The sequence below is a fragment of the Oncorhynchus masou genome, chromosome 17 (genome assembly GCF_036934945.1).
Source record: "Oncorhynchus masou masou isolate Uvic2021 chromosome 17, UVic_Omas_1.1, whole genome shotgun sequence".
NCBI classification, from domain to species: Eukaryota; Metazoa; Chordata; class Actinopteri; order Salmoniformes; family Salmonidae; genus Oncorhynchus; species Oncorhynchus masou.
In genome coordinates, this window is record NC_088228.1 from 6,686,414 (window position 1) to 6,714,193 (window position 27,780).

Consider the following 27,780-nt stretch of genomic DNA (forward strand, 5'->3'; position numbering starts at 1 on the left):
AAAGTTTGAGGTCACTAAGGAATGTCCTTGTTTTTGAAAGAAAAGCTATTTTTTTGTCCATTAAAATAACATCAAATTGGTTAGAAATACAGTGTAGACATTGTTCATGTTGGAAATGACTCTTGTAGCTGGAAACAGCAGATTTATATTATGGAATATCTACATAGGTGTACAGAGGCCCATTATCAGCAACCATCACTCCTGTGTTCCAATGGCACGTTGTGTTAGATAATCCAAGTTCATCATTTTAAATGGCTAATTGGTCATTAGAAAACCATTTTGCAATTATGTTAGCACAGCTGAAAACTGTTGTGTTGATTCAAGAAGCAATAAAACTGGCCTTCGTTAGACTAGTTGAGTATCTGGAGCTGCCTAGAAGGCCAGCATCCTGGAGTCGCCTCTTCACTGTTGACGTTGAGATGTGTTTTGCGGGTACTATTTAACTGCCAGTTGAGGACTTGTGAGGCGTCTGTTTCTCAAACTAGACACACAAATGTACTTGTCCTCAGTTGTGCACCGGGGCCTCCCACTCCTCTTTCTATTCTGGTTAGAGCCAGTCTATTTCCATCTCAGGCTGCCTTATGAAGAGGTTGTTGTGTTGAACGATGTTGTGCCATGCATAAGGTTATTTTCTCCACTGAGATTCTCCCATGTGTTTGTCAGTCACACTCTATGTCAGGAAGTGCCATGGTCCAACCAAGCTCCTCGTGCATCTTACAGCTATGGGATGTAGGGAGACCGTGTCGTTTGTATTTCATTCTTCACATAGTTTTCAAACAAGTTAAACCTCAGACAACTTCTACATTCAGGATTTCCCCAATACTCTTTTGTTCATTTCAACCCTTTCTTTTTTACTTTTGGGTTTCTTTATCTTGCCCCTTTGTAAATCTCTCTCTCTCTCTCTCTCTCTCTCTCTCTCTCTGGGCCCTTTCACCTAAGGTGTCTATCAACAGATTGCTTTGTGATTATTATTTTGGGGATAGAGAGAACTAGAGAGAGAGAGAAGGGATAGAAACAGTCAGTTTTCCAGTTACCTCAGGCTCCTGAGAAAACAGAGGTTTGAGTGAAAGGTCCCTTTCAAAGCTGCAGTTGTGTTATTACTTTCCCCAATGATCTCTTTGCTTAACACCATCTCTGTTAGACAGAATGACTCAACATATTTTCTGTTGATAGCGCTAGATATTATGGCCTCCTATAGTCAACTGATCTAAGATCATTTTTGCCAAATTAGATCATAATGAATCAGATTATATGGACGGGGGGGGGTTGTCACGCCCTGACCTTAGAAATCGTTTTCATGTCTATATTTGGTTTGGTCAGGGTGTGATTTGGGGTGGGCATTCTATGTTTCGTTTTCTATGATTTTGTTTTTCTATATTTTGGCCGGGTATGGTTCTCAGTCAGGGACAGCTGTCTATCGTTGTCTCTGATTGGGAACCGTACTTAGGTAGCCCTTTTCCCCTCCTTTCTGTGTGGGAAGTTGTCTTTGTTTGTTGGCACTATAGCCTTAAGCGTCACGGTTGGTATTTTGGATTGTTTATTGTTTTTGTCGGCGTCATATAAATAAAAGGAATATGTACGCTCACCACGCCACACTTTGGTCCTCTTCTTTCAACGGCCGTGATGGGAAGGGACGGGGGGGGTCTAATCCAAGATCAGCTCTCCTACTCCGAGATGCTTTGAGTTTCTATCTCCAACGATCATCTTGAATTTCCAAAGATATATGAGGCATGGTTATATGATGTATTTACATGATTTGGCATCAATGTTCAATCCTGTTATCGTGGAGAATACATTGTGTGGCAGCATCCTTGTATTTCTGAAGACCTCTCCCACATGTTCTTCAGATGCCCAGAGTTCTTCCTGCCTGTCTGGGGCACTAGGTCTGCATCTCACATGGCAACCTATTCCCTTTGTAGTGCACTGCTTTTGACCAATCTCCATAGGGCTCCGTTCAAAAAGTTGTGCACTACGTAGGGTATAGGGTGCCATGTGAGACGAAGACTAGGATTAGTCCATCGCTGCAAAGCCTCAACCGAGCCGCCATTTTGTGCCAACTAAGCCTTTTCCTCTGGGGTCCAGCCCAGCCTAATCCGTCATGGTCGAGGGCGCGGGGCTGGTGTATATGTAGAGTGCCAGGAGAGACAATGTGGAAAACTGAAAATGTATATTTTTTAAATAGGGATTTAACTACCGATGAACTTACTGTGTTGGTCACTTATGGTGCTTGAGTCACAATGGGAGAGAAGCACAAGGCCCCAAGCTAAGCTGTCCCCACTGAGTCACAATGGAGAGAAGCACAAGGCCCCAAGCTAAACTGTCCCCACTGAGTCACAATGGAGAGAAGCACAAGGCCCCAAGCTAAACTGTCCCCACTGAGTCACAATGGAGAGAAGCACAAGGCCCCAAGCTAAACTGTCCCCACTGAGTCACAATGGGAGAGAAGCACAAGGCCCCAAGCTAAACTGTCCCCACTGAGTCACAATGGAGAGAAGCACAAGGCCCCAAGCTAAACTGTCCCCACTGAGTCACAATGGGAGAGAAGCACAAGGCCCCAATAAACTGTCCCCACTGAGTCACAATGGAGAAAGCACAAGGCCCCAAGCTAAACTGTCCCCACTGAGTCACAATGGGAGAGAAGCACAAGCACAAGCCCCAAGCTAAACTGTCCCCACTGAGTCACAATGGAGAGAAGCACAAGGCCCCAAGCTAAACTGTCCCCACTGAGTCACAATGGAGAGAAGCACAAGGCCCCAAGCTAAACTGTCCCCACTGAGTCACAATGGAGAGAAGCACAAGGCCCCAAGCTAAACTGTCCCCACTGAGTCACAATGGAGAGAAGCACAAGGCCCCACAAACTGTCCCCACTGCCAATGGGAGAGAAGCACAAGGCTAAAACTGTCCCCACTGAGTCACAATGGAGAGAAGAAAGCACAAACTGTCCCCACTGAGTCACAATGGGAGAGAAGCACAAGGCCCCAAGCTAAACTGTCCCCACTGAGTCACAATGGGAGAGAAGCACAAGGCCCCAAGCTAAACTGTCCCCACTGAGTCACAATGGGAGAGAAGCACAAGGCCCCAAGCTAAACTGTCCCCACTGAGTCACAATGGGAGAGAAGCACAAGGCCCCAAGCTAAACTGTCCCCACTGAGTCACAATGGGAGAGAAGCACAAGGCCCCAAGCTAAACTGTCCCCACTGAGTCACAATGGGAGAGAAGCACAAGGCCCCAAGCTAAACTGTCCCCACTGAGTCACAATGGGAGAGAAGCACAAGGCCCCAAGCTAAACTGTCCCCACTGAGTCACAATGGGAGAGAAGCACAAGGCCCCAAGCTAAACTGTCCCCACTGAGTCACAATGGGAGAGAAGCACAAGGCCCCAAGCTAAACTGTCTCCACTGAGTCACACTGGGAGAGAAGCACAAGGCCCCAAGCTAAACTGTCCCCACTGAGTCACAATGGTAGAGAAGCACAAGGACTCAAGCTAAACTGTCCCCACTGAGTCACACTGGGAGAGAAGCACAAGGCCCCAAGCTAAACTGTCCCCACTGAGTCACAATGGGAGAGAAGCACACGGCCCCAAGCTAAACTGTCCCCACTGAGTCACAATGGGAGAGAAGCACAAGGCCCCTGTCCCCACTGAGTCACACTAAACTGTCCCCACTGAGTCACAATGGGAGAGAAGCACAAGGCCCCAAGCTAAACTGTCCCCACTGAGTCACAATGGGAGAGAAGCACAAGGCCCCAAGCTGAACTGTCTGTCCAATGGGAGAGAAGCACAAGGCCCTAAACTGTCCCCACTGAGTCACAATGGTAGAGAAGCACAAGGACTCAAGCTAAACTGTCCCCACTGAGTCACACTGGGAGAGAAGCACAAGACCCCAAGCTAAACTGTCCCCACTGAAGCAGTGTGGCATTTCAGAGTTTTTTGTTTATGTTATTTCCATTCAACACATTCGTCCCGATTCATGGCCATTTTAATTGCACCTGGCCCAACTCGTTTGTGTTCAGTAGGACAGACAAAATAAAGCACATTTATGTGGCTGAATAATTGTAATGAGGCAAGCTTGGAGTTTCTGTTCTTTTCTGTACTATCGAGGCAGTCTTAACGAATTTTGGGGGAGCTCCTCAAACTATGACAGCAGACGTTCCAGAGGTTCATTGTGAGTTCACAATACTGCACCGTTGTTCCCTCTACCTCGTAAAGCTGGATCCAGAAATAGATAAACCATAAATAGAGAGGACATGTAAGGTCATCTGACATAAACTCAGCAAAAAAAGAAACTTCCTCTCACTGTCAACTGCGTTTATGTTCAGCAAACTTAACGTGTAAATGTTTGTATGAACATAAGATTCAACAACTGAGACACAAACAAACAGACAGACATGTGACTAACAGAAACTGAATAATGTGTCCCTGAAAAAAGGGAGGGGTCGAAATCAAAAGTAACAGTCAGTATCTGCTGTGGCCACCAGCTGCATTAAGAACTGCAGTGCATCTCCTCCTTATGGACTGCACCATATTTGCCAGTTGTTGCTGTGAGATGTTACCCCACTTTCCCACCAAGGCACCTGCAAGTTCCTGGATATTTCTGGGAGGAATGGCCCTCACCCTACAATCCAACAGGTCCTAGATGTGTTCAATGGGATTGAGATCCGGGCTCTTCACTGGCCATGGCAGAACACTGACATTCCTGTCTGGCAGGAAATCACACACAGAATGAGCAGTATGGCTGGTGGCATTGTCATGCTGGAGGGTCATGTCAGGATGAGCCTGCAGGAAGGGTACCACATGAGGGAGGAGGATGTCTTACCTGTAATGCACAGCGTTGAGATTGCCTGCAATGACAACAAGCTCAGTCCGATGATGCTGTGACACACCACCCCAGACCATGACGGACCCTCCTCTTCCAGATTGATCCCACTCCAGAGTACAGGCCTCGGTGTAACACTCATTCCTTTGCTGATAAACACAAATCTGAATCCAGAAATCTGGCAGTGGCTTCTGATTAAAATTAAATTTTTTGCAATTTCGATGAGGCTCTCTTGTTCAGATATCGGTAAGTGGACTGGAGGCAGGGCATGAAAGGGATATCGAATCCAGTTGTTTGTGTTATCATTTTTGGGAAAGTACCTGCGTAATTGCGAACACAACTCATTCAGGTGCTTCGCTATATCAAATTTGACATTGTCTGTAAGCTTGAGTTCATTTGCACACAAAAAAAATCATACAATGATGGAAAGACCTGTGTGTTGTCCTGTTTATTGCAGACAGAGAAGAGCTCCAACTTCTTAATCATAGCCTCAATTTTTTTCCTGACAATTGAATATAGTTGCGGAGTGTCCCTGTTATCCTAGATTAAGATCATTCAAGCGGGAAAAAACATCACCCAGATAGGCCAGCCCCTGAACACGGGAGTTCAGGAGCATTACTTTAACAAAGTTAACCATTTCCACTGTGGTTTTCAAAACATCTTTCAAGCTGTCAGGCATTCCCTTGGCAGTAAGAGTCTCTCGGTGGATGCTGCAGTGTACCCAAGTAGCATCGGAAGCAACTGCTTGCACGTGCATTAACACTCCACTATGTCTCCCTGTCATGACTTTTGCGCCATCAGTACAGATACCAACATGAGCAGCAGCTATGTTTGGCTACATACGGACCGTTAGTGAAATTCCTGGGAGAGAGTAACGGTTCATGTGAATGGATATTAATTATTTGTCTAGGCTACCTGTATTTGACATTGTGTTGTTATTTCGCTGAACACTAGATGGTTTAATTTTATTTTGGCAGTGAAACGAGGCTATTCAGATGAGAGAGAAAAAACTCACCCAAATGTATAGCCCCTTGGAAAATATAAATTAACTTTTTGAAAATATGAAGGAAAAAAAAGTATTAAAAAAAAAAAAAAAAAAAGTTTTTTTTTAATTTACATTTTTTTAAAACTGTGAATCACATTTCTATTTGGCGTACCCCCGATGGCATTGCGCGTACCCCTGGGGGAATACCTGCACCAAACAAACAAACAAAAACACTCTCGGAGACAACTCGTAAATAGTCCCTTATAGATGTGTCAGTCAGGTGGCTCGCTGCCGGCAGAGACTTCTATTGCATTAATAACATTGAAGCCTATCTCAGCAGGACCTCGGTAAAAGCCCGGTTACAGCCTCTAAAAGCTATCAGCTTGATATCATAAATGGTCTGTACTTGTATTTATAGCTCTGTCCATGAGTTAAAGACTGGCTATATTTCTCCACCCCCATCCCTCAGCTGTTTACCAAAATCAGTGGTCGGGCGTCGGATTTGTTACTGTTTCTTTTAATGTTCAAAGATTAAAGTTACCATTACACCTCAGCAGATTCACATCTGACATTTTTAGGCAACCAACATATTGATGACCATTATTAAGTAATCTATTATTGAATGAATTTCCCAATGAAATGTCAATGGCTGATGTTTTCCATTGTCTTTTTAAAAATGAAGCAGGAACTGTGTCAATATTTGGTGCGTCAGTCAGACACCCAGTCCCCAAAAACAAGTGGCCTGTATCAGATAATATACGACAGTGACTGTGTCTCAATCTGTTCCCTTCATTCTGGCTAACAAAGACTGTCATCGTGGTGATCGGTGAGTGTCGGCCCCCATTCAGCTGAAGTACATCGTCACTCTCTTGCAGTGTTGATTTTAGCATGTAAATCTTGGTGGAGCGAAATACAATATATTTTTTGTTTTAGATGCACGCCAGCAAATCCACAACACAACACAACACTAAACAATACATTTGTTGCACTGTAACAGTGATAAACGTTGCCCACAAACTGTTCGGGCCGACATAAAGCTGTCCGAACAGCAGACCCATCAGCACCATGGAGTGAATCCTTACCACCGCTACACCTGGCTATCAGCGGAGCCTTGTCTGGCAGAGAAACAGTTCATTCACCATAGAGGGAATCCTTACCACCGCTACACCTGGCTATCACCTGGCTATTCACCATAGCGGAGCCTTGTCTGGCAGAGAAACAGTTCATTCACCATAGAGGGAATCATTACCACCTTGTCTACACCTGGCTATCCAGCGGAGCCTTGTCTGGCAGAGAAACAGTTCATTCACCATAGAGGGAATCATTACCACCTCTACACCTGGCTATCAGCGGAGCCTTGTCTGGCAGAGAAACAGTTCATTCACAATAGAGGGAATCCTTACCACCGCTACACCTGGCTATCAGCGGAGCCTTGTCTGGCAGAGAAACAGTTCATTCACCATAGAGGGAATCATTACCACCGCTACACCTGGCTATCAGCGGAGCCTTGTCTGGCAGAGAAACAGTTCATTCACCATAGAGGGAATCATTACCACCTCTACACCTGGCTACCAGCGGAGCCTTGTCTGGCAGAAAAACAGTTCATTCACAATAGAGGGAATCATTACCACCTCTACACCTGGCTATCAGCGGAGCCTTGTCTGGCAGAGAAACAGTTCATTCACAATAGAGGGAATCATTACCACCTCTACACCTGGCTATCAGCGGAGCCTTGTCTGGCAGAGAAACAGTTCATTCACCATAGAGGGAATCATTACCACCTCTACACCTGGCTATCAGCGGAGCCTTGTCTGGCAGAGAAACAGTTCATTCAGCCTCATTTACTGCCTTTTAAAAAACCATGGCTGATATGGCTGCCTTTCTTCAACAAATGTGGTTTCTACTGACAATTGATTTGATTTGAACTATGACATAAGGGAACGATAAGATAAGATGCAATCATGTAATTCTGATTAAGACATTAATGAGCGAACTAATATAACTATTTGTACAGCAACAGAATTCAGAACATGGGCCTTTTTTACAGTATTCTCTCTGTACACTAAGTCAGAACCGTAGGATAAACAAAGGTGAATATAATCAGACAATGAAAGCTCTTACAATATTCCATGATGACATTTCTCTGAAACAGGCAATCTTAAAGAATATTTTCTTAAAGAAAAACTAACAGGTCTGTGAGAGCCGGAATTCTTACTGGTTGGTAGGTGATCAAATACTTATGTCATGCAATAAAATGCAAATTATTTACTTAAAAATCATACAATGTGATTTTCTGGATTTTTGTTTTAGATTCCGTCTCTCACAGTTGAAGTGTTCCTATGATAAAAATGACAGACCTCTACATGCTTTGTAAGTAGGAAAACCTGCAAAATCGGCAGTGTATGAAATACTTGTTCTCCCCACTGTAGAGAGAGAGAGAGAGAGAGAGAGAGAGGCTCATTATGTAATATGTCGATGAGAATGGGCCCGGTGCTAATTATTCCGCTTGTTGTCCCATTGATTTTTGCAAGACGGATAGTTTTTTCTCAATTCAATTACCGAAAATTGGGCATAATGTTCCATTGATTTACCGCACATTTTTCCTCATTCTTCTTTGGCTGAACTGCCGTGTTGCTGTGCCTTAAGTGAAGCCTGCCACATGCAATGTGTATTACTGCACAGGTCCTTTTGTGGCACGTTTAATTTTCTATGTATAAAAGTGGTGTATCTGGTCCAAAATACATGTTTATTTTGCGTACACACAGTCGTGTATTATGTCAATGCCACAAAGCGTGACCGAGAAAGCGTGCAATCTATAAAACCGTAGTTTTGAAAGAGTGTGCATGGGGTCCTTGTGATACTTTCTTAATCAAAATACAACATCTATTCAACCTGTCGGTAATTGTCGATGGATTACAGTAGTATCTGTTTTTATTATTTTTATTATTATATAATCTTTATTTAACAACATAAGTAAATTGAGAACCAATTCTCATTTACATTAACGACCTGGCCAACAGGCAAGAATTGCAACAGTGAACGGGACAACGCACAAAACCACTGAAAATACACAAAACACAATATACCGACGAAAGATACTTATTGATCAAATATCAGACGAAGATTGGTTCATTTTGATAGACATATTAGTGGTATCTGACACAAAATGCATGTTTAATATGGAGTACATTTGTGTATTCAGTCAGTCTCACAAGCTGTGTTATTTGTTTACTGTACCCAGTAGTCTTTTCAATTGAGTGAAACAACATGTGGCACAATCTTGCCTCCAGCACCCATGCTCACAAACACAAAGGAAGTCCTCATTCATGTGGAACGTCATTGCGCTAAACGTTATTATTTTCAGTTCAGCACATGTCCAAATTCATGTATTTGTATTTATTGTATGCATAATGGACAGTTGGACAAAGAATGAACAAACAACACCCTTCAATGTTTCATTATAATGACCAAACAAACAAACAATACCTCTCAAGGTTTCATTAGAATGTATTTTTAACCTGGAAGAACTTGTCCCGATTGGTATTCTTAAATCACTGATGAATGATCTTGAGACTGATTCCCTGACCTGTCAATGTTTTTAATTAGCTGTTTTATGATTTTGTTGTACTCTTGTGAATTCTATGGTTTTTACTAGATTACCTACAGTTTTTCATGTTGTTTGTCTGTAATTTTTGTAATGACTTGGTGCTACCTATCTTGGCCAGGTTTCATTATAATCGCCAAACAATACAATCAAAACAATACCCCTCAAGGTTTCATTAGAATCACCAAACAATACCCCTCAAGGTTTCATTATAATCTGTTTTATTAGAATCAAAACAATTTTTCATTAGAATCACCAAACAATACCCCTCAAGGTTTCATTATAATCACCAAACAATACCCCTCAAGGTTTCATTAGAATCACCAAACAATACCCCTCAAGGTTTCATTAGAATCACCAAACAATACCCCTCAAGGTTTCATTAGAATCACCAAACAATACCCCTCAAGGTTTCATTAGAATCACCAAACAATACCCCTCAAGGTTTCATTAGAATGACCAAACAATACCCCTCAAGGTTTCATTATAATCACCAAACAATACCCCTCAAGGTTTCATTATAATCACCAAACAATACCCCTCAAGGTTTCATTAGAATCACCAAACAATACCCCTTTTCATTAGAATCACCAAACAATACCCCTCAAGGTTTCATTAGAATCACCAAACAATACCCCTCAAGGTTTCATTAGAATCACCAAACAATACCCCTCAAGGTTTCATTAGAATCACCAAACAATACCCCTCAAGGTTTCATTAGAATGACCAAACAATACCCCTCAAGGTTTCATTAGAATGACCAAACAATACCCCTCAAGGTTTCATTAGAATCACCAAACAATACCCCTCAAGGTTTCATTAGAATCACCAAACAATACCCCTCAAGGTTTCATTAGAATCACCAAACAATACCCCTCAAGGTTTCATTAGAATCACCAAACAATACCCCTCAAGGTTTCATTATAATCACCAAACAATACCCCTCAAGGTTTCATTAGAATCACCAAACAATACCCCTGAGGTTTCATTAGAATCCCAAACAATACCCCTCAAGAATTCATTAGAATGACCAAACAATACCCCTTAAGTTTCATTAGAATCACCAAACAATACCCCTCAAGGTTTCATTATAATCACCAAACAATACCCCTCAAGGTTTCATTAGAATCACCAAACAATACCCCTCAAGGTTTCATTAGAATGACCAAACAATACCCCTCAAGGTTTCATTATAATCACCAAACAATACCCCTCAAGGTTTCATTAGAATCATTAAGGTTTCATTATCACCAAACAATACCCCTTAGAATCACCAAGGTTTCATTTCATTAATCACCAAACAATACCCCTCAAGGTTTCATTAGAATTTCAAGGTTTCATTATAATCACCAAACAATACCCCTCAAGGTTTCATTATAATCACCAAACAATACCCCTCAAGGTTTCATTAGAATCACCAAACAATACCCCTCAAGGTTTCATTAGATTCATCAAACAATACCCCTCAAGGTTTCATTAGAATCACCAAACAATACCCCATTAGAATCACCAAACAATACCCCTCAAGGTTTCATTATAATCACCAAACAATACCCCTCAAGGTTTCATTATAATCACCAAACAATACCCCTCAAGGTTTCATTAGAATCACCAAACAATACCCCTCAAGGTTTCATTAGAATCATCAAACAATACCCCTCAAGGTTTCATTAGAATCACCAAACAATACCCCTCAAGGTTTCATTAGAATCATCAAACAATACCCCTCAAGGTTTCATTAGAATCACCAAACAATACCCCTCAAGGTTTCATTAGAATCACCAAACAATACCCCTCAAGGTTTCATTAGAATCACCAAACAATACCCCTCAAGGTTTCATTAGAATCACCAAACAATACCCCTCAAGGTTTCATTAGAATCACCAAACAATACCCCTCAAGGTTTCATTAGAATCATCAAACAATACCCCTCAAGGTTTCATTAGAATCATCAAACAATACCCCTCAAGGTTTCATTAGAATGACCAAACAATACCCCTCAAGGTTTATTCTTAGAATTTAAGGTTTCTTAGAACTCTATTTCATTAGACATCAAACAATACCCCTTAAGGTTTCATTAGAATCACAAGACCCCTCAAGGTTTCATTAGAATCACCAAACAATACCCCTCAAGGTTTCATTATAATCACCAAACAATACCCCTCAAGGTTTCATTAGAATCACCAAACAATACCCCTCAAGGTTTCATTATAATCACCAAACAATACCCCTCAAGGTTTCATTAGATTCATCAAACAATACCCCTCAAGGTTTCATTAGAATGACCAAACAATACCCCTCAAGGTTTCTTAGAATGACCAAACAATCAAGGTTTCATTAGAATGACCAAACAATACCTCTCCTTTCCACCAAATCTTCCACCAAACAATCCCTCAAGGTTTCATTAGAATCACCAAACAATCCCCTCCAAGGTTTCCCCCAAACAATACCCCTCAAGGTTTCATTAGAATGACTACCTCCTTCAAGGTTTCATTATCTCCCCCCCTCTTCCTCATCTCCATCTCCCACCAAATCCTCCATTAGAATCCTCAATACCCCTCATCTCCCTACTCCTTATAATCATCTCTGTGACTACCCCTCAAGGTCCACCAAACAATACCCATTATAATCACCAAACAATCCCCTCAAGGTTTCATTAGAATCATCTCCCCCTCTCCTCAAGGTTTCATCCCAAACAATACCCCTCAAGGTTTCATTAGAATCACCAAACAATCCAAGGTTTCATTAGATTCATCAAACAATACCCCTCCATTAGAATGACCAAACAATACCCCTCAAGGTTTCATTAGATTCATCTGTTTCATTAGAATCACCAAACAATGCCTTCAAGGTTTCATTAGAATCATCAAACAATACCCCTCAAGGTTTCATTAGAATGACCAAACAATACCCCTTAAGGTTTCATTAGAATCACCAAACAATACCCCTCAAGGTTTCATTAGAATGACCAAACAATACCCCTTAAGGTTTCATTATAATCACCAAACAATACCCCTCAAGGTTTCATTAGAATCATCAAACAATACCCCTCAAGTTTTCATTAGAATGACCAAACAATACCCCTTTATTATTCTTAGAACCCTTTATTATTCTTAGAACCCTTTATTATTCTTAGAACTCTTTATTCCATCCTCCTCATCTCACTCTCTTCTCCTCTCCTCCAAAAGCTCCCTCTCCTCTCCCCCTCTACCTCCTTCTTATCTCCCCCTCTTCCTCATCTCCATCTCCTCTCCTCCTCCTCATCTCCCTCTCCTCATCTCTGTCTCCTCTCCCCCTCATCTCCCTCTCCTCTCCACTCCTCCTCCTCCACTGTTGCCTTGCGAAGACGTAGAGTGATGTGAACACACACCCCACCCTCCACCCTCCACCCCCAGCATCCACCCTCTGCTTGTTTAGCCCAGGGAGGTGGTATAGTGCCTGGGGATGAGGTATGGGTTGGGCAGCTTCCATATTTTAGCCTGGCGGTGGCAGCGTTAAAGGATGGATCATTAGACGTTTGCCTCCCCTTCCTCGCTTGCTCACTCAGCAGCGACGGGTGTTATTTTCAGCTCTGGGAGTATAGATCTGACTCTGACGGGGAGATGAGGGGTCCTGGCAGGCAGTTTCTCTAACCCCCGATGGGTGGACTGTGACTGTGTCTCGGGGAGCGTGTTTGTGTGTGTGACACAAAGATGTTGTGTGTGTGTGTGTGTGTGTGTGTGTGTGTGTGTGTGTGTGTGTGTGTGTGTGTGTGTGTGTGTGTGTGTGTTCGATGAGGGGAGATGTATGGCTTAAGCTTTATATGCAAGCAGCTGTGGATATATGTGCACAGCCCACGTCGTCAAGTGCTCAACTATGGAGTGTGCTGCGCGGCAACACTATATTATTCTTTAAAGGGATAGTTCATGCAAAATCTATATTTGGGTCACTTTACCCTTACCTTGAGTTGTGTCTGAAGGCCCATGGTAACAGAGTCCACAATAATCCATTATTTACTTCAGGCTGGAGTTAATATATTAGCATCGTCAGATGTCATGAATGGAAACAGCTGAACAAAACCTGCACTTGCAAGCCAAAACTTCCTCAAAAACACTTTCCCTTTCAGTTGGTGTGTTGTTTGATTTTGGTATAACCTAGAGTATGTACCTTCAACTTTGCTTTTGGCATTTTACGAGTAAATTGGTTTATATTAAGACTTTTTGAAATTTGACGATAAAACTTTTCTATCTTGTCAGAAGGTATCATCGAAAATTGAGAAAGAGAGAGGTCCTTGCTACGTTGACATGCTCTGCTACGTTGACATGCTTTGCTACGTTGACATGCTATGCTATGTTGACATGCTATGCTACGCTGATATGCAATGCTACGTTGACATGCTATGCTACATTGACATGCTACGCTGACATGCTACGTTGACATGCTATGCTACGTTGACATGCTATGCTACATTGACATTCTATGCTACGTTGACATGCTTTGGGGACCGCACTTGGACCGTTTGCCTTTTTTAGGGGCTTTATGACTGGCATATACTCCTATATTATTACTCAGATAGGCATATGCTCTGTTCATTTCAGGGATTTAGCGCTGGCCTGCCCAGCGTAAGCAGCTTGTGGGAGCAGCCAACTGCATGGGGACACTCACCGACTACTCCCCCCACACAAATGGCACCCTATTCCCTATATAGTGCACTACTTATGACCAGGGATCATTGGGCTCTGGTCAAAAGTAGGGCACTACAGTATATAGGAATTAGGGTGCTATTTGGGACAAAGCTACTGTTAAACCCTGATATTTAAACAGGTTTGTCTGGTTGTTTATCTCTGTGTGTGCACGTTCCAACAACACGTGCGGGCTAATAGCATATTTCACAAAATCTAAATCTGGCGAATCTCGTGAGGTAAACCTGAAATCAACCTGAAATAACCTGAAATCAACCTGAAATCAACCTGAAATCAACCTGAAATCAACCTGAAATCAACCTGAAATAACCTGAACTCGGGACTGTGATGACACTTTTTCCAGAGAGAGAGAGAAGGGGGGGGGGGATCTGAAAACCCAGTGAATAACATTGGCTTATTATAATAAATCTAACACAGGTAGTATCTATCCATGGTTCCTTTCTCCACCACTACTGGCACAGTGTCTCTATCCATCAAATTGTTTCTCAGAGCTTGCCACCCAGGGTCGTGTTGATGCGGGTAAGGGTCATATGGATGGCGGTAAGGGTCGTATGGATGGGGTAAGGGTCGTATGGATGGGGTAAGGGTCATGTTGATGGGGGTAAGGGTAGTGTTGGTAGGATTAATGGTTGTGTTGATAGGGTTAATGGTTGTGTTGATAGGCTTAATGGTCGTGTTGATGGGGATAAGGGTCGTGTTGATGGGGGTAAGGGTCGTGTTGATAGTGTTAAGGGTTATGTTGATAGTGTTAATGGTCGTGTTGATAGGCTAAATGGTCGTGTTGATGGGAGTAAGGGTCTTGTTTATAGGGTTATGGGTCGTGTTGATGGGGGTAAGGGTCGTGTTGATGGGGTAAGGGTCGTGTTGATACTAAGTGTCCTAAACCCACACAGGTGGCAGACAGAGCTGTCCTATCGTTGCCAGTATTTTTCAGTGTACAACCCAAAATTCTGAAGGAACACCTCTGTACTCCACAATGGTCCTGGACAGAATTGCGATGGCTCTGTTGTTTAGTTTGATGAAAAATGTCTCCCCAATGATATTCATTGGCATACCATTTTTTCTTTGTCTAATCATGATTAACTTATCTGCCCTTTGTTGATAGTGATGCTGACTGCCTTCTTCTCTCTGTCTCTCCCTCTGTCTCTCCCTTTCTCTCTCTCTCTCACTCTCAAATACATTTCAATTTAAGGGCTTTATTGGCATGGGAAACATATGTTAACATTGCCAAAGCATGTGAAGTAGATAATAACTAAAGTGAATTAAACAATACAAATGAACAGTAAACATTACACTCACAGAAGTTCCAAAAGAATAAAGACATTTCAAATGTCATATTTTGTCTTTATAAAGTGTTGTAACGATGTGAAATAGTTCAAGGGAAAATAAATGAACATAAATATGAGTTTCTGTCGCGTTCTGACCTTAGTTCCTTTGTCTTGGTTTTAGTATGGTCAGGGCGTGAGTTGGGGTGGGCAGTCTTTGTGCGTTTTCTATGATTTAGTATTTCTGTGTTTGGCCTGGCATGGTTTTCAATCAGAGGCAGGTGTCGTTAGTTGTCTCTGATTGAGAATCATACTTAGGTAGCCTTTTCCCACCTGTGTTTCGTGGGTGATTATTTTCTGTTTTGTGTCTGCACCAGACAGAACTGTTTCGGTTTCATTTTGTTTTATTCTTTAGTGTTCTGAGTTATAATAAATATCATGAACACTTACCACGCTCTGCATTGGTCCTCTGATCCTTTCTATCTACTCCTCGTCATTGGTTGTCCTTTCATGTGACAACAGGTCACAAATCTTGCTGCTGTGATGGCACACTGGTATTTCACCCAGTAGATATGGGAGTTCATCAAAATTGGGTTTGTTTTTAAATTCTTTGTGAATCTGTATAATCTGATGGATATATGTGTCTCTAATATGGTCATGCCTGTCTCTCTCTCTCTGTCTCCCTCTCCACAGTGCTGGTCCTGTTGATCATCACCATGCAGCGACGGAGGAAGAAGGAGCCCTTGATCCTGGACGAGGAGCGTGACGTGCGCGAGAACATTGTGCGCTACGACGACGAGGGCGGCGGCGAGGAGGACACCGAGGCCTTTGACATGGTCGCTTTGCGCAACCTCAACGTAGTCCGTGAGAGCGGCAGCAAGAACCGCCGTGATGTCACCCCAGAAGTGCCCACCCTCTTCTCATCTTCCCGGCCACCGCCGGACAACGGCATCTTCCGCGAGTTCATCTGGGACCGGCTGAAGGAGGCCGACGTGGACCTGTCAGCACCGCCCTACGACTCACTGCAGACGTACGCCTTCGAGGGCAGCGGCTCAGCCGCAGAGTCACTCAGCTCGCTGGATTCCCTGAGCATGGACTCAGAGCAGAACTACGACTACCTCAGCGACTGGGGGCCGCGCTTCAAGAAACTGGCAGACCTCTATGGCCACAGCGACGGCGGCAACCTCTTCGTCTCTTAGCCCTCGGTTGAGCCCCGCCGAACCATCAGCGCGGACAACAGAACAAACAAGTGAAGTAAACAGAAGGATATGATTAAGGATACAAGAAAGGACATTTTAGATGACGATAGGATGATGCTGTACTCTGAGAGGACATTTTATTGGTGTGTATAAATGCATCAATGTGGGTTGAGAATTAACTGTAGGATGGTGGTTTTCCATTCAAAATGCTTGTTTTGGGCACTCTGCATACTGGCTGGATTTTTCAAAGGATCACATTTTGGAGATTTTGTTAGTAATGTTTTATCATGAAATGATGCAAAGCTTAAAACGTTGGGACGGCCTCCAGACCCGTTGGAAGAACCTCAACGCACTAATGTCCAGACATTCTCATGTCACAGTGACATTCAAACGGAACAAGGAGTGAACCGATATCTATGCTTCAGTGGTGTTACAACAGTGACATTTTCAAGTACAACATCTTGTCATGGTGAAATGAGTAGCCTGACCTCTTCAACTGGCCCTGTAGTCTGTCCCAGGGTTCACTATGATCTGTAACATTTGTTTCAAACTGATATTTAGGGGTTCACAGCTTTGCTGTAAAATCGATTGTTATTCTCATGTTATAATGTTTTCCTTGACATGGTAAAATAAGTCAAGCATAGATTGATAACTTTTGCTTGAATTCGGCACACAAAAACTGGAGGCCATGAGTAACTTGATCTAAAATAATGGTACTGATTGACCTATAGGTGGCGCTGTTACACTGTCTCATTTAAACCCTCATATCCGCCGCCCAGTATGACCTACAGACTTTAAAATTTGTATTTTTATTTTTTTTATTTTACCTTTATTTAACCAGGCAAGTCAGTTAAGAACAAATTCTTATTTTCAATGACGGCCTGGGAACAGTGAGTTAACTGCCTGTTCAGGGGCAGAACGACAGATTTGTACCTTGTCAGCTCAGGGGTTTGAACTCGCAACCTTCCGGTTACTAGTCCAACGCTCTAACCACTAGACTACCCTGCCGCCCCATGTATGTAGGTGTCTTTCCTCATACTGAACAAATTTACCTCAAGGACACATAAGGCCAGCCAGGATAGATTTTCCTACATCTTGGACATTTTGGAAAATCTTTGAAAACCGTATACTCATGATAAAAATAACATAAATAAGGGATTGGTTAACAGGGCTGAGTAATTATTAAATCTAGAAATCTGATTTACGTGTCCATTTAAATCCTTTGTAAAAATCCATTTCACAATGTCCTATCAATTTGCAACTTCTTAGGGTCATCAAAGACATTACCGTGATGAACCATGTTAAGTTTGGCATTGATATCGTAAAGGCCGAATTTAACCGTTTTTATATCAATGTCAAATCATTTCTCGTCAACAATTAAATAAATACCTTACTGTAATAGATTTCCATTGAAATTGACAATAGTTTTTAGCAAATAACTATTTCTCAAGCAAGACCCCATGGTGTATGTGGAGATGGAAAAAATTAAAAACTAGCTGCTATTGGCAGGGAGGTTTGGAACTCTTTGTTATTGGTCTATTAACCAATTTACTGCCTGGTGACATCACCATGTGGTAAATTGAACTCCCACCCATGCAAACCTTCTGATTAGAACATTCAGTGTAGCATTCATTGTATTTTCAAAACATGGCAGAGTTATTGACACATTTTTTTTTATACTGCAAATCTATTCCACAGTGGCCTGTCAACGTGAAACTATTATTGACATCCCTAAAATGAACCACACTTAATTATTATTAACAACTCATTCTTTTCATATGTAACGCTCATGCTCAAAACCACATTCTCCTCATAAAACCATGCGTCACTTTCACTCCATATTTTGATTGCACTTAAAGGAAGATGCTTCCAACATGATAGAGTGCTTTGTTATTCAATTGATCTTGTGTCCTTTGTCATCCTGTGAACCCTGTTCATTGCTGCTGGCAGGCAGTTATATTTATGGAAGAGATTCTCAAAACAGGATAAATCCTTATGGATTTTACAGCAGGTTTTCATCAATGGTGGACTTGATCAATTCAGGCTTACTCTGCTCCATATTCAGTGGAGCTCGCCGTTGCAACATTTTTTGAAACAGAAAACAGAAATGGGTGTTTCTTATTCGACCGGTAGTCCAGTAGTCTCTCTTCCATTTGGTGCCTACCGAACACGGTCACGATCTACAATCCTATAACGGTATCTAGACACCTGTCCGATTTGTCCGCTCTCACGCTCAAGTTCCAAATGAACATGCTTAGAGTGTCACAATGCCCTGAGGTTCTGAATGGACATGCTTAGAGTGTCACAATGCCCTGAGGTTCTGAATGAACATGCTTAGAGTGTCAAAATGCCCTGAGGTTCTGAATGGACATGCTTAGAGTGTCACAATGCCTCTGAGGTTCTGAATGGACATGCTTAGAGTGTCACAATGCCTCTGAACGGTGTAGCAGGGAAGGTGAGATAAGGCAAAGAGACTGGGGTTGGGGGGGTAGCGATGAAGAAAACACTATCATGTCACAGCCTGGAAGCCTTGTAAACATCTGCAGTGATTGCACCGTATTGGTAAGTTCAAAATTTAAAGCTGTTGTGATTGTTTTATCTATCCTATGAGGTGTTCTAGCAACCATGATGGTTAAATTTGTTGTTTTTTTAGTTGTTTTTTTTTACGGAAACATAGCTGTAACAGCATTGGAAAATACAGTTAGTGTTGGGAAACGATTTACAGCAAAGCTGTGGGCACTTGTAAAGATTCTAAGCCAAGGAGAATGTCAACTGTTATTTTGCATGCAGTGAGTAGAAATGGAACTGTGGGAAATCCAGGATGGAAAAAGCAAGGCAAAAAACAGCTGGGAAACAAAACAAATCTAGTTTTTGGTTAAGAGCTCTGATGAGGCCTTATACATTTGATGCTCATTAGTTGGAGAAAACATTACACCCTAAATGGAACCAACACAGTTCTTCTGCATATCCTTCTTCCCACTGTCGTGCTGACCCAAACCGTACAATGTTGGCAATATATAGTTCAAGAGTACAGTAAAATGTCACTTAAATCAACAGGTATAATGAAGTACAATGCAGTACAAATGCTTTTATCGACAGCAACATAATAAGCACCTGCTAAGACCCCCTTATAATATCTTCAGTTTCAGCTCATACCAATCTTGATTTATTATCAGCTATTTTGAGGCTGTTGAAAAAATGTATGCCTACAAATGTCTAAAGTTGATTACAAACGTATAATATACATTTTATTCTATTATTCTTTACTATAATAAATCGTTATACTGTTGCCTGGAAGTGAGGAAGACATGCTTATACTTCTGCCATCCACAGTACAGTATTTGAGTTACATAAAAACAATAAAACCTTGTATAGGATTCTTTTCAGTTAGAAAAACACATTTAATAAATACCTTTCTGGGTTTTCAATGATTACATTTCAGCTAATCTCTACCACAACTGATAATTAAGTAATTCTGCTTCCTAAGTGATGATAATGAAGATTGAGGTTATTTTCTTTAGTGATGGCTGTCATCGTTAAGGAAACACAATTATTTGTTAACAGTCTTTGCTAAATGGAATTTTAAAGAGATACCGAAATCTCGTCAGGCCTGGCTCAAAGTTTTAATAAATATACATTTAATGAAGCAGATTGCCAGAGATCATCTGCACTTGGATGAGACACTAGGGGAGAGGCTTCGCTTTACCACACAAATTAGTGTTTACAAAAAGATAAATACACAAATTAGTGTATACAAAAATTAGTGTATACAAAAAAATAAATACACAAATTAGTGTATACAAAAAGATATATACACAAATGAGAACTATTGTCAATAATATTATGAGTTTGTTCTGTATTTCTTTGGTGTAGAAAGTTGTATTTTATCCATGAAGCATTTCATTTGCACACACTCTTAAATGGACTCAGTTGTTGTTCTTGTTACGGTATTAGAATACTGCAAACCCTTAGGTTTGCCACGAAATATTGATGTCATAATTCATTTATTAAAAGAACTTAAGAATTTCGGAGTACCTGCACTTCTCTTTCATTGGGATATTTATTTTTCCTATTTTACATTATGGAAACAACTTCATGATAATTTGGTTGATGTTTTTTTTTTGTGGGGGGGGGGGTTGTTACGAAAGCATTGTATGTACGCACGGCTTGTTTTCACTCTGATCTAAGGAATATGACACCTGGTGAATATCAAAGTGGCCTTGCCTGTTAGGAAAAGAGAAAATGGACAACTGGTGTCAAGTGGCTGATAAGGTGTTCACATGAGGACATCCTCAGTCTCAGCAGGACCTGTGTCCGTCTCACCGTAGACTGACGCCATTCTGAACCCCAACACAACTCAACACTACTCAGCAGACAATCACTGCTCTGTTTTTTCCCTCAGCCCAGCCAGTCTTGTGTATTTGTGCATAGAGAGAGGAAACTGAAACTCACATTGTTTTGTAAAGGAACTGTAAAGGAAATGCCGACAATGGCTCTTGACTGTAAGTCACCTGTTCAACTTTCAATAAAGTCCTAAATATGGTTTCATTCTAGTTTTTGTCTCAAGGAATAATATACTGCCTTGTAAATTTTCACATTCTACCCTAGCATTTCTTGAGGTTCACTTGCATACCGAAGAGCTCTCACAGTCTCAGAATTAGACATTAACCCATGCTTCTTATTAAAGTCAAATTTCGAGGATCGTTGCAAATGTCAAATATAGATCTGTTTAAGGTTAAGTTTATCCATTATATCTGACATCTTAAGGTTTGGCATTAACTCTAAATGGTTAAGGTAAGGGTAAAAGTTTGGGATAGGCTTAAAACTAAAATCTCAAAAAACAACTTTCTGTCACTGGATTCAAACTTGCAACCTTTGGAATTAGGGCAAAACCCAAACCTATTTGGCGCTCACTGCTGCCCCTAGTGGCTGGTTTCCACATCATCTCCCGACATCCTCAGACATGGATGGACGTCGAATACTTGTTTCACGGGTGACCTGGGTGTGCTTACAGTATTTCATTGCATCCATTGGTGAAGACTCAAAACAGTTTGCCCGAAGCATGAGCAGTAAGCGATTTATAAATGGTGAAATATGTTTTGTAGAGGGCTATTGGCTTACACACAAATAATCTCAATAATAGCTTAAAAGAAAACCAGATCTGCAAATGAACACACAGATGTAGAATAACCTAGTTCATAGGCCTAACCTCATGGATACAGTAGCCTTTGTTTTTTATCTCTGACTGCAAATGTTATCGTTGCTGCTGCGGCGAGTTGATTGCTATGACATGTTTGTGTTTTGTGCCTCACAACCGACCATGATTGCAATCAATCTCGACATAGGAGATACAATTGTTCAAAACAACACCAGTGAATAACTATTATTAGTATTATTATTATTATTGTCTTGAGATGAAACTATTATTTTAGATAATGGTAGATTCTTTCCTACTCACAGTCACTGCCTCGCATACTAACTGAAAAAAGTACTAGATTTATTTAAAAAAATGCATTCATTACATCAGACACCATCACCCTGATAGACTACTATTGATTACACCATCACTCTGATAGACTGCTATTGATTACAGCATCACTCTGATAGACTACTATAGATTACACCATCACACTGATAGACTGCTATTGATTACACCATCACACTGATAGACTGCTATTGATTACACCATCACACTGATAGACTGCTATTGATTACACCATCACACTGATAGACTGCTATTGATTACACCATCACACTGATAGACTACTATTGATTACACCATCACACTGATAGACTACTATTGATTACACCATCACACTGATAGACTGCTATTGATTACAGCATCACTCTGATAGACTACTATAGATTACACCATCACACTGATAGACTACTATTGATTACAGCATCACTCTGATAGACTACTACTGATTACAGCGTCACTCTGATAGACTGCTATTGATTACAGCATCACTCTGATAGACTACTATTGATTACAGCATCACTCTGATAGACTACTATAGATTACACCATCACACTGATAGACTACTATTGATTACACCATCACACTGATAGACTACTATTGATTACAGCATCACTCTGATAGACTACTATTGATTACAGCATCACTCTGATAGACTACTATTGATTACACCATCACACTGATAGACTACTACTGATTACAGCGTCACTCTGATAGACTGCTATTGATTACACCATCACACTGATAGACTGCTACTGATTACAGCAGACACCATCACCCTGATAGACTGCTATTGATTACACCATCACACTGATAGACTGCTATTGATTACACCATCACACTGATAGACTACTACTGATTACAGCAGACACCATCACCCTGATAGACTGCTATTGATTACAGCATCACTCTGATAGACTACTATTGATTACACCATCACTCTGATAGACTACTATTGATTACACCATCACTCTGATAGACTACTATTGATTACAGCATCACTCTGATAGACTACTATTGATTACACCATCACACTGATAGACTACTACTGATTACAGCGTCACTCTGATAGACTGCTATTGATTACACCATCACACTGATAGACTGCTACTGATTACAGCAGACACCATCACCCTGATAGACTGCTATTGATTACACCATCACACTGATAGACTGCTATTGATTACACCATCACACTGATAGACTACTACTGATTACAGCAGACACCATCACCCTGATAGACTGCTATTGATTACAGCATCACTCTGATAGACTACTATTGATTACACCATCACTCTGATAGACTACTATTGATTACACCATCACTCTGATAGACTACTATTGATTACAGCATCACTCTGATAGACTACTATAGATTACACCATCACACTGATAGACTATTATTGATTACACCATCACCCTGATAGACTGCTATTGATTACAGCATCACCCTGATAGACTACTATTGATTACACCATCACACTGATAGACTGCTATTGATTACAACATCACCCTGATAGACTACTACTGATTACAGCAGACACCATCACCCTGATAGACTGCTATTGATTACAGCATCACCCTGATAGACTACTATTGATTACACCATCACACTGATAGACTACTATTGATTACAGCATCACTCTGATAGACTACTATTGATTACAGCATCACCCTGATAGACTACTATTGATTACACCATCACATAGACTACTATTGATTACAGATCACTATAGACTACTGATTACAGCATCACACTGATAGACTGCTATTGATTACAGCGTCACACTGATAGACTGCTATTGATTACAGCATCACTCTGATAGACTGCTATTGATTACACCATCACTCTGATAGACTGATATTGATTACACCATCACCCTGATAGACTACTACTGATTACAGCATCACCCTGATAGACTGCTATTGATTACAGCATCACTCTGATAGACTGCTATTGATTACACCATCACACTGATAGACTACTATTGATTACAGCATCACCCTGATAGACTACTACTGATTACAGCAGACACCATCACTCTGATAGACTGCTATTGATTACAGCATCACTCTGATAGACTGCTATTGATTACAGCATCACACTGATATACTACTACTGATTACAGCAGACACCATCACCCTGATAGACTGCTATTGATTACAGCATCACACTGATATACTACTACTGATTACACCATCACCCTGATAGACTACTACTGATTACACCTAACACCAGCACAATCACAGACAACAATTCATACTAGTTATTCTGTTGGGTGACTGCATGTCCCTCCTCAGTCCTCACCCTCCCTTTTCTCAATTTACCCCTGAGCAGTCAATCTATGTAGCCGTGACTTTTGATTCACTATCGATTCTCTTGCAGAATTGGATATATGATTTCATACATTAAATTAAATTGCTTTAAGAAAAATCAAATTATTTGGGCTAAGGGCCTTAGGAAAAACTCATTAAAAAGGCAACGATAATTAAACAAGTGATGGCCATTTTACACTATGTTGAAAACATACTGAAACCAACTCACTGACTTTGCTATGAAGCCAGAACATGTTTGTCTTTTAAAGGTAATATTCTGGCCTAGTGATCAGTGCATAATTTTACAAGATGGCCAGTTCTACTATAAGAATACTGAAAGGAGGCTCAACTGTGGGTTTCGAGACGGACAGACGGACGGACAGAGACTCCAGACACTAAACTTTAATCAGAATCAACCGCCCTCATCACTATCACCTCTGTCCCCAAGTCTGCTCTCAATATGAAAAACAGATGGGCTCCAAAAGAGCCCCTTGAGTCTCCAAGCCAATCATGACTTGGGGAGGAAAGTGCCAGAAGGATCCCCCCCAAATCTTACTAGGGGTACAGGGAGCAATCAGGGACACACAGAGCTATCAGCACCTCAATCTGATTTACTGCAGATTAGTCCTGGCAGGCCCCTAGCTTCTAACCACGGGAGTGGGGTGGGTTGAGTGCACTCCATGTGGTTGGTATTGTGTCCACAAATCAAGCACAAATTACCTTTTGGGCCGAGAAACTTTCGGAGAGAATGTAGGATGTCTCAGCTGGAATCCAATATAGTGCTTCAATCATCTGAAACCTGTCAGAGGGTTTAAAGGTTTAGAGTTGTCTTCTCTATCTCATCACGAGTTCCTGTGGTGGTGATTGGGCTGGTGGGGCTGGTGGTTACTCCTGTGGTGATGATGGGGGTGGTGGTTACTCCTGTAGTGGTTACTCCTGTGGTGGTGATGGGGTGGTGGTTACTCCTGTGGTGGTTACTCCTGTGGTAGTGATGGGGGTGGTGGTTACTCCTGTGGTGGTGATGGGGGTGGTGGTTACTCCAGTGGTGGTGATGGGGGTGGTGGTTACTCCTGTGGTGGTTACTCCTGTGGTGGTTACTCCTGTGGTGGTGATGGGGGTGGTGGTTACTCCTGTGGTGGTTACTCCTGTGGTGGTGATGGGGGTGGTGGTTACTCCTGTGGTGGTGATGGGGGTGGTGGTTACTCCTGTGGTAGTGATGGGGGTGGCGGTTACTCCTGTGGTGGTGATGGGGGTGGTGGTTACTCCTGTGGTGGTGATGGGGGTGGTGGTTACTCCTGTGGTGGTGATGGGGGTGGTGGTTACTCCTGTGGCGGTGATGGGGGTGGTGGTTACTCTTGTGGTGATGATGGGGGTGGTGGTTACTCCTGTGGTGGTGATGGGGGTGGTGGTTACTCCTGCGGTCGTGATGGGGGTGGTGGTTACTCCTGTGGTAGTGATGGGGGTGGTGGTTACTCCTCTGGTGGTGATGGGGGTGGTGGTTACTCTTGTGGGTTACTCCTGTGGTGGTTACTCTTGTGGTGATGATGGGGGTGGTGGTTACTCCTGTGGTGGTGATGGGGGTGGTGGTTACTCCTGTGGTAGTGATGGGGGTGGTGGGGCTGGTGGTTACTCCTGTGGTGGTGATGGGGGTGGTGGTTACTCCTGTGGTGGTTACTCCTGTGGTAGTGATGGGGGTGGTGGTTACTCCTGTGGTGGTGATGGGGGTGGTGGTTACTCCTGCGGTGGTGATGGGGGTGGTGGTTACTCTTGTGGTGATGATGGGGGTGGTGGTTACTCCTGTGGTGGTGATGGGGGTGGTGGTTACTCCTGTGGTGATGATGGGGGTGGTGGTTACTCCTGTGGTGGTGATGGGGGTGGTGGTTACTCCTGTGGTGGTGATGGGGGTGGTGGTTACTCCAGTGGTGGTGATGGGGGTGGTGGTTACTCCTGTGGTGGTTACTCCTGTGGTGGTTACTCCTGTGGTGGTGATGGGGGTGATGGTTACTCCTGTGGTGGTGATGGGGGTGGTGGTTACTCCTGTGGTAGTGATGGGGGTGGCGGTTACTCCTGTGGTGGTGATGGGGGTGGTGGTTACTCCTGTGGTGGTGATGGGGGTGGTGGTTACTCCTGTAGTGGTTACTCCTGTGGTGGTGATGGGGGTGGTGGTTACTCCTGTGGTGGTGATGGGGGTGGTGGTTACTCCTGTGGCGGTGATGGGTTGGTGGTTACTCCTGCGGTCGTGATGGGGGTGGTGGTTACTCCTGTGGTAGTGATGGGGGTGGTGGTTACTCCTGTGGTGGTGATGGGGGTGGTGGTTACTCTTGTGGGTTACTCCTGTGGTGGTTACTCTTGTGGTGATGATGGGGGTGGTGGTTACTCCTGTGGTGGTGATGGGGGTGGTGGTTACTCCTGTGGTAGTGATGGGGGTGGTGGTTACTCCTGTGGTGGTGATGGGGGTGGTGGTTACTCTTGTGGGTTACTCCTGTGGTGGTTACTCTTGTGGTGATGATGGGGGTGGTGGTTACTCCTGTGGGTTACTCCTGTGGTGGTTACTCTTGTGGTGATGATGGGGGTGGTGGTTACTCCTGTGGTGGTGATGGGTTGGTGGTTACTCCTGCGGTCGTGATGGGGGTGGTGGTTACTCCTGTGGTAGTGATGGGGGTGGTGGTTACTCCTGTGGTGGTGATGGGGGTGGTGGTTACTCTTGTGGGTTACTCCTGTGGTGGTTACTCTTGTGGTGATGATGGGGGTGGTGGTTACTCCTGTGGTGGTGATGGGGGTGGTGGTTACTCCTGTGGTAGTGATGGGGGTGGTGGTTACTCCTGTGGTAGTGATGGAGGTGGTGGTTACTCCTGTGGTGGTTACTCCTGTGGTAGTGATGGGGGTGGTGGTTACTCCTGTGGTGGTGATGGGGGTGGTGGTTACTCCTGCGGTGGTGATGGGGGTGGTGGTTACTCTTGTGGTGATGATGGGGGTGGTGGTTACTCCTGTGGTGGTGATGGGGGTGGTGGTTACTCCTGCGGTCGTGATGGGGGTGGTGGTTACTCCTGTGGTAGTGATGGGGGTGGTGGTTACTCCAGTGGTAGTGATGGGGGTGGTGGTTACTCCTGTGGTAGTGATGGGGGTGGTGGTTACTCCTGTTGCGGTTACTCCTGTGGTGGTGATGGGGGTGGTGGTTACTGCTGTGGTGGTGATGGGGGTGGTGGTTACTCTTGTGGTGATGATGGGGGTGGTGGTTACTCCAGTGGTAGTGATGGGGGTGGTGGTTACTCCTGTGGTGATGATGGGGGTGGTGGTTACTCCTGTTGTGGTTACTCCTGTGGTGGTGATGGGGGTGGTGGTTACTCCTGCGGTGGGGATGGGGGTGGTGGTTACTCCTGTGGTGGTGATGGGGGTGGTGGTTACTCCTGTGGTGGTGATGGGGGTGGTGGTTACTC

At 42.9% G+C, this 27,780-nt stretch overlaps 1 protein-coding gene across 1 annotated transcript in view; it reads left to right on the top strand.

The window, feature by feature from the left end:
- LOC135558351 (cadherin-7-like) overlaps positions 1–21,091 on the top strand; it is a 148,098-nt gene extending 127,007 nt beyond the window's left edge. The window contains exon 12 of the mRNA XM_064992096.1: positions 16,043–21,091. Coding sequence (XP_064848168.1) covers positions 16,043–16,548 — 506 coding nt within the window. The 3' untranslated portion in view covers positions 16,549–21,091. The remainder of the gene's footprint in view (positions 1–16,042) is intronic.
- Positions 21,092–27,780: the final 6,689 nt, after the last annotated feature.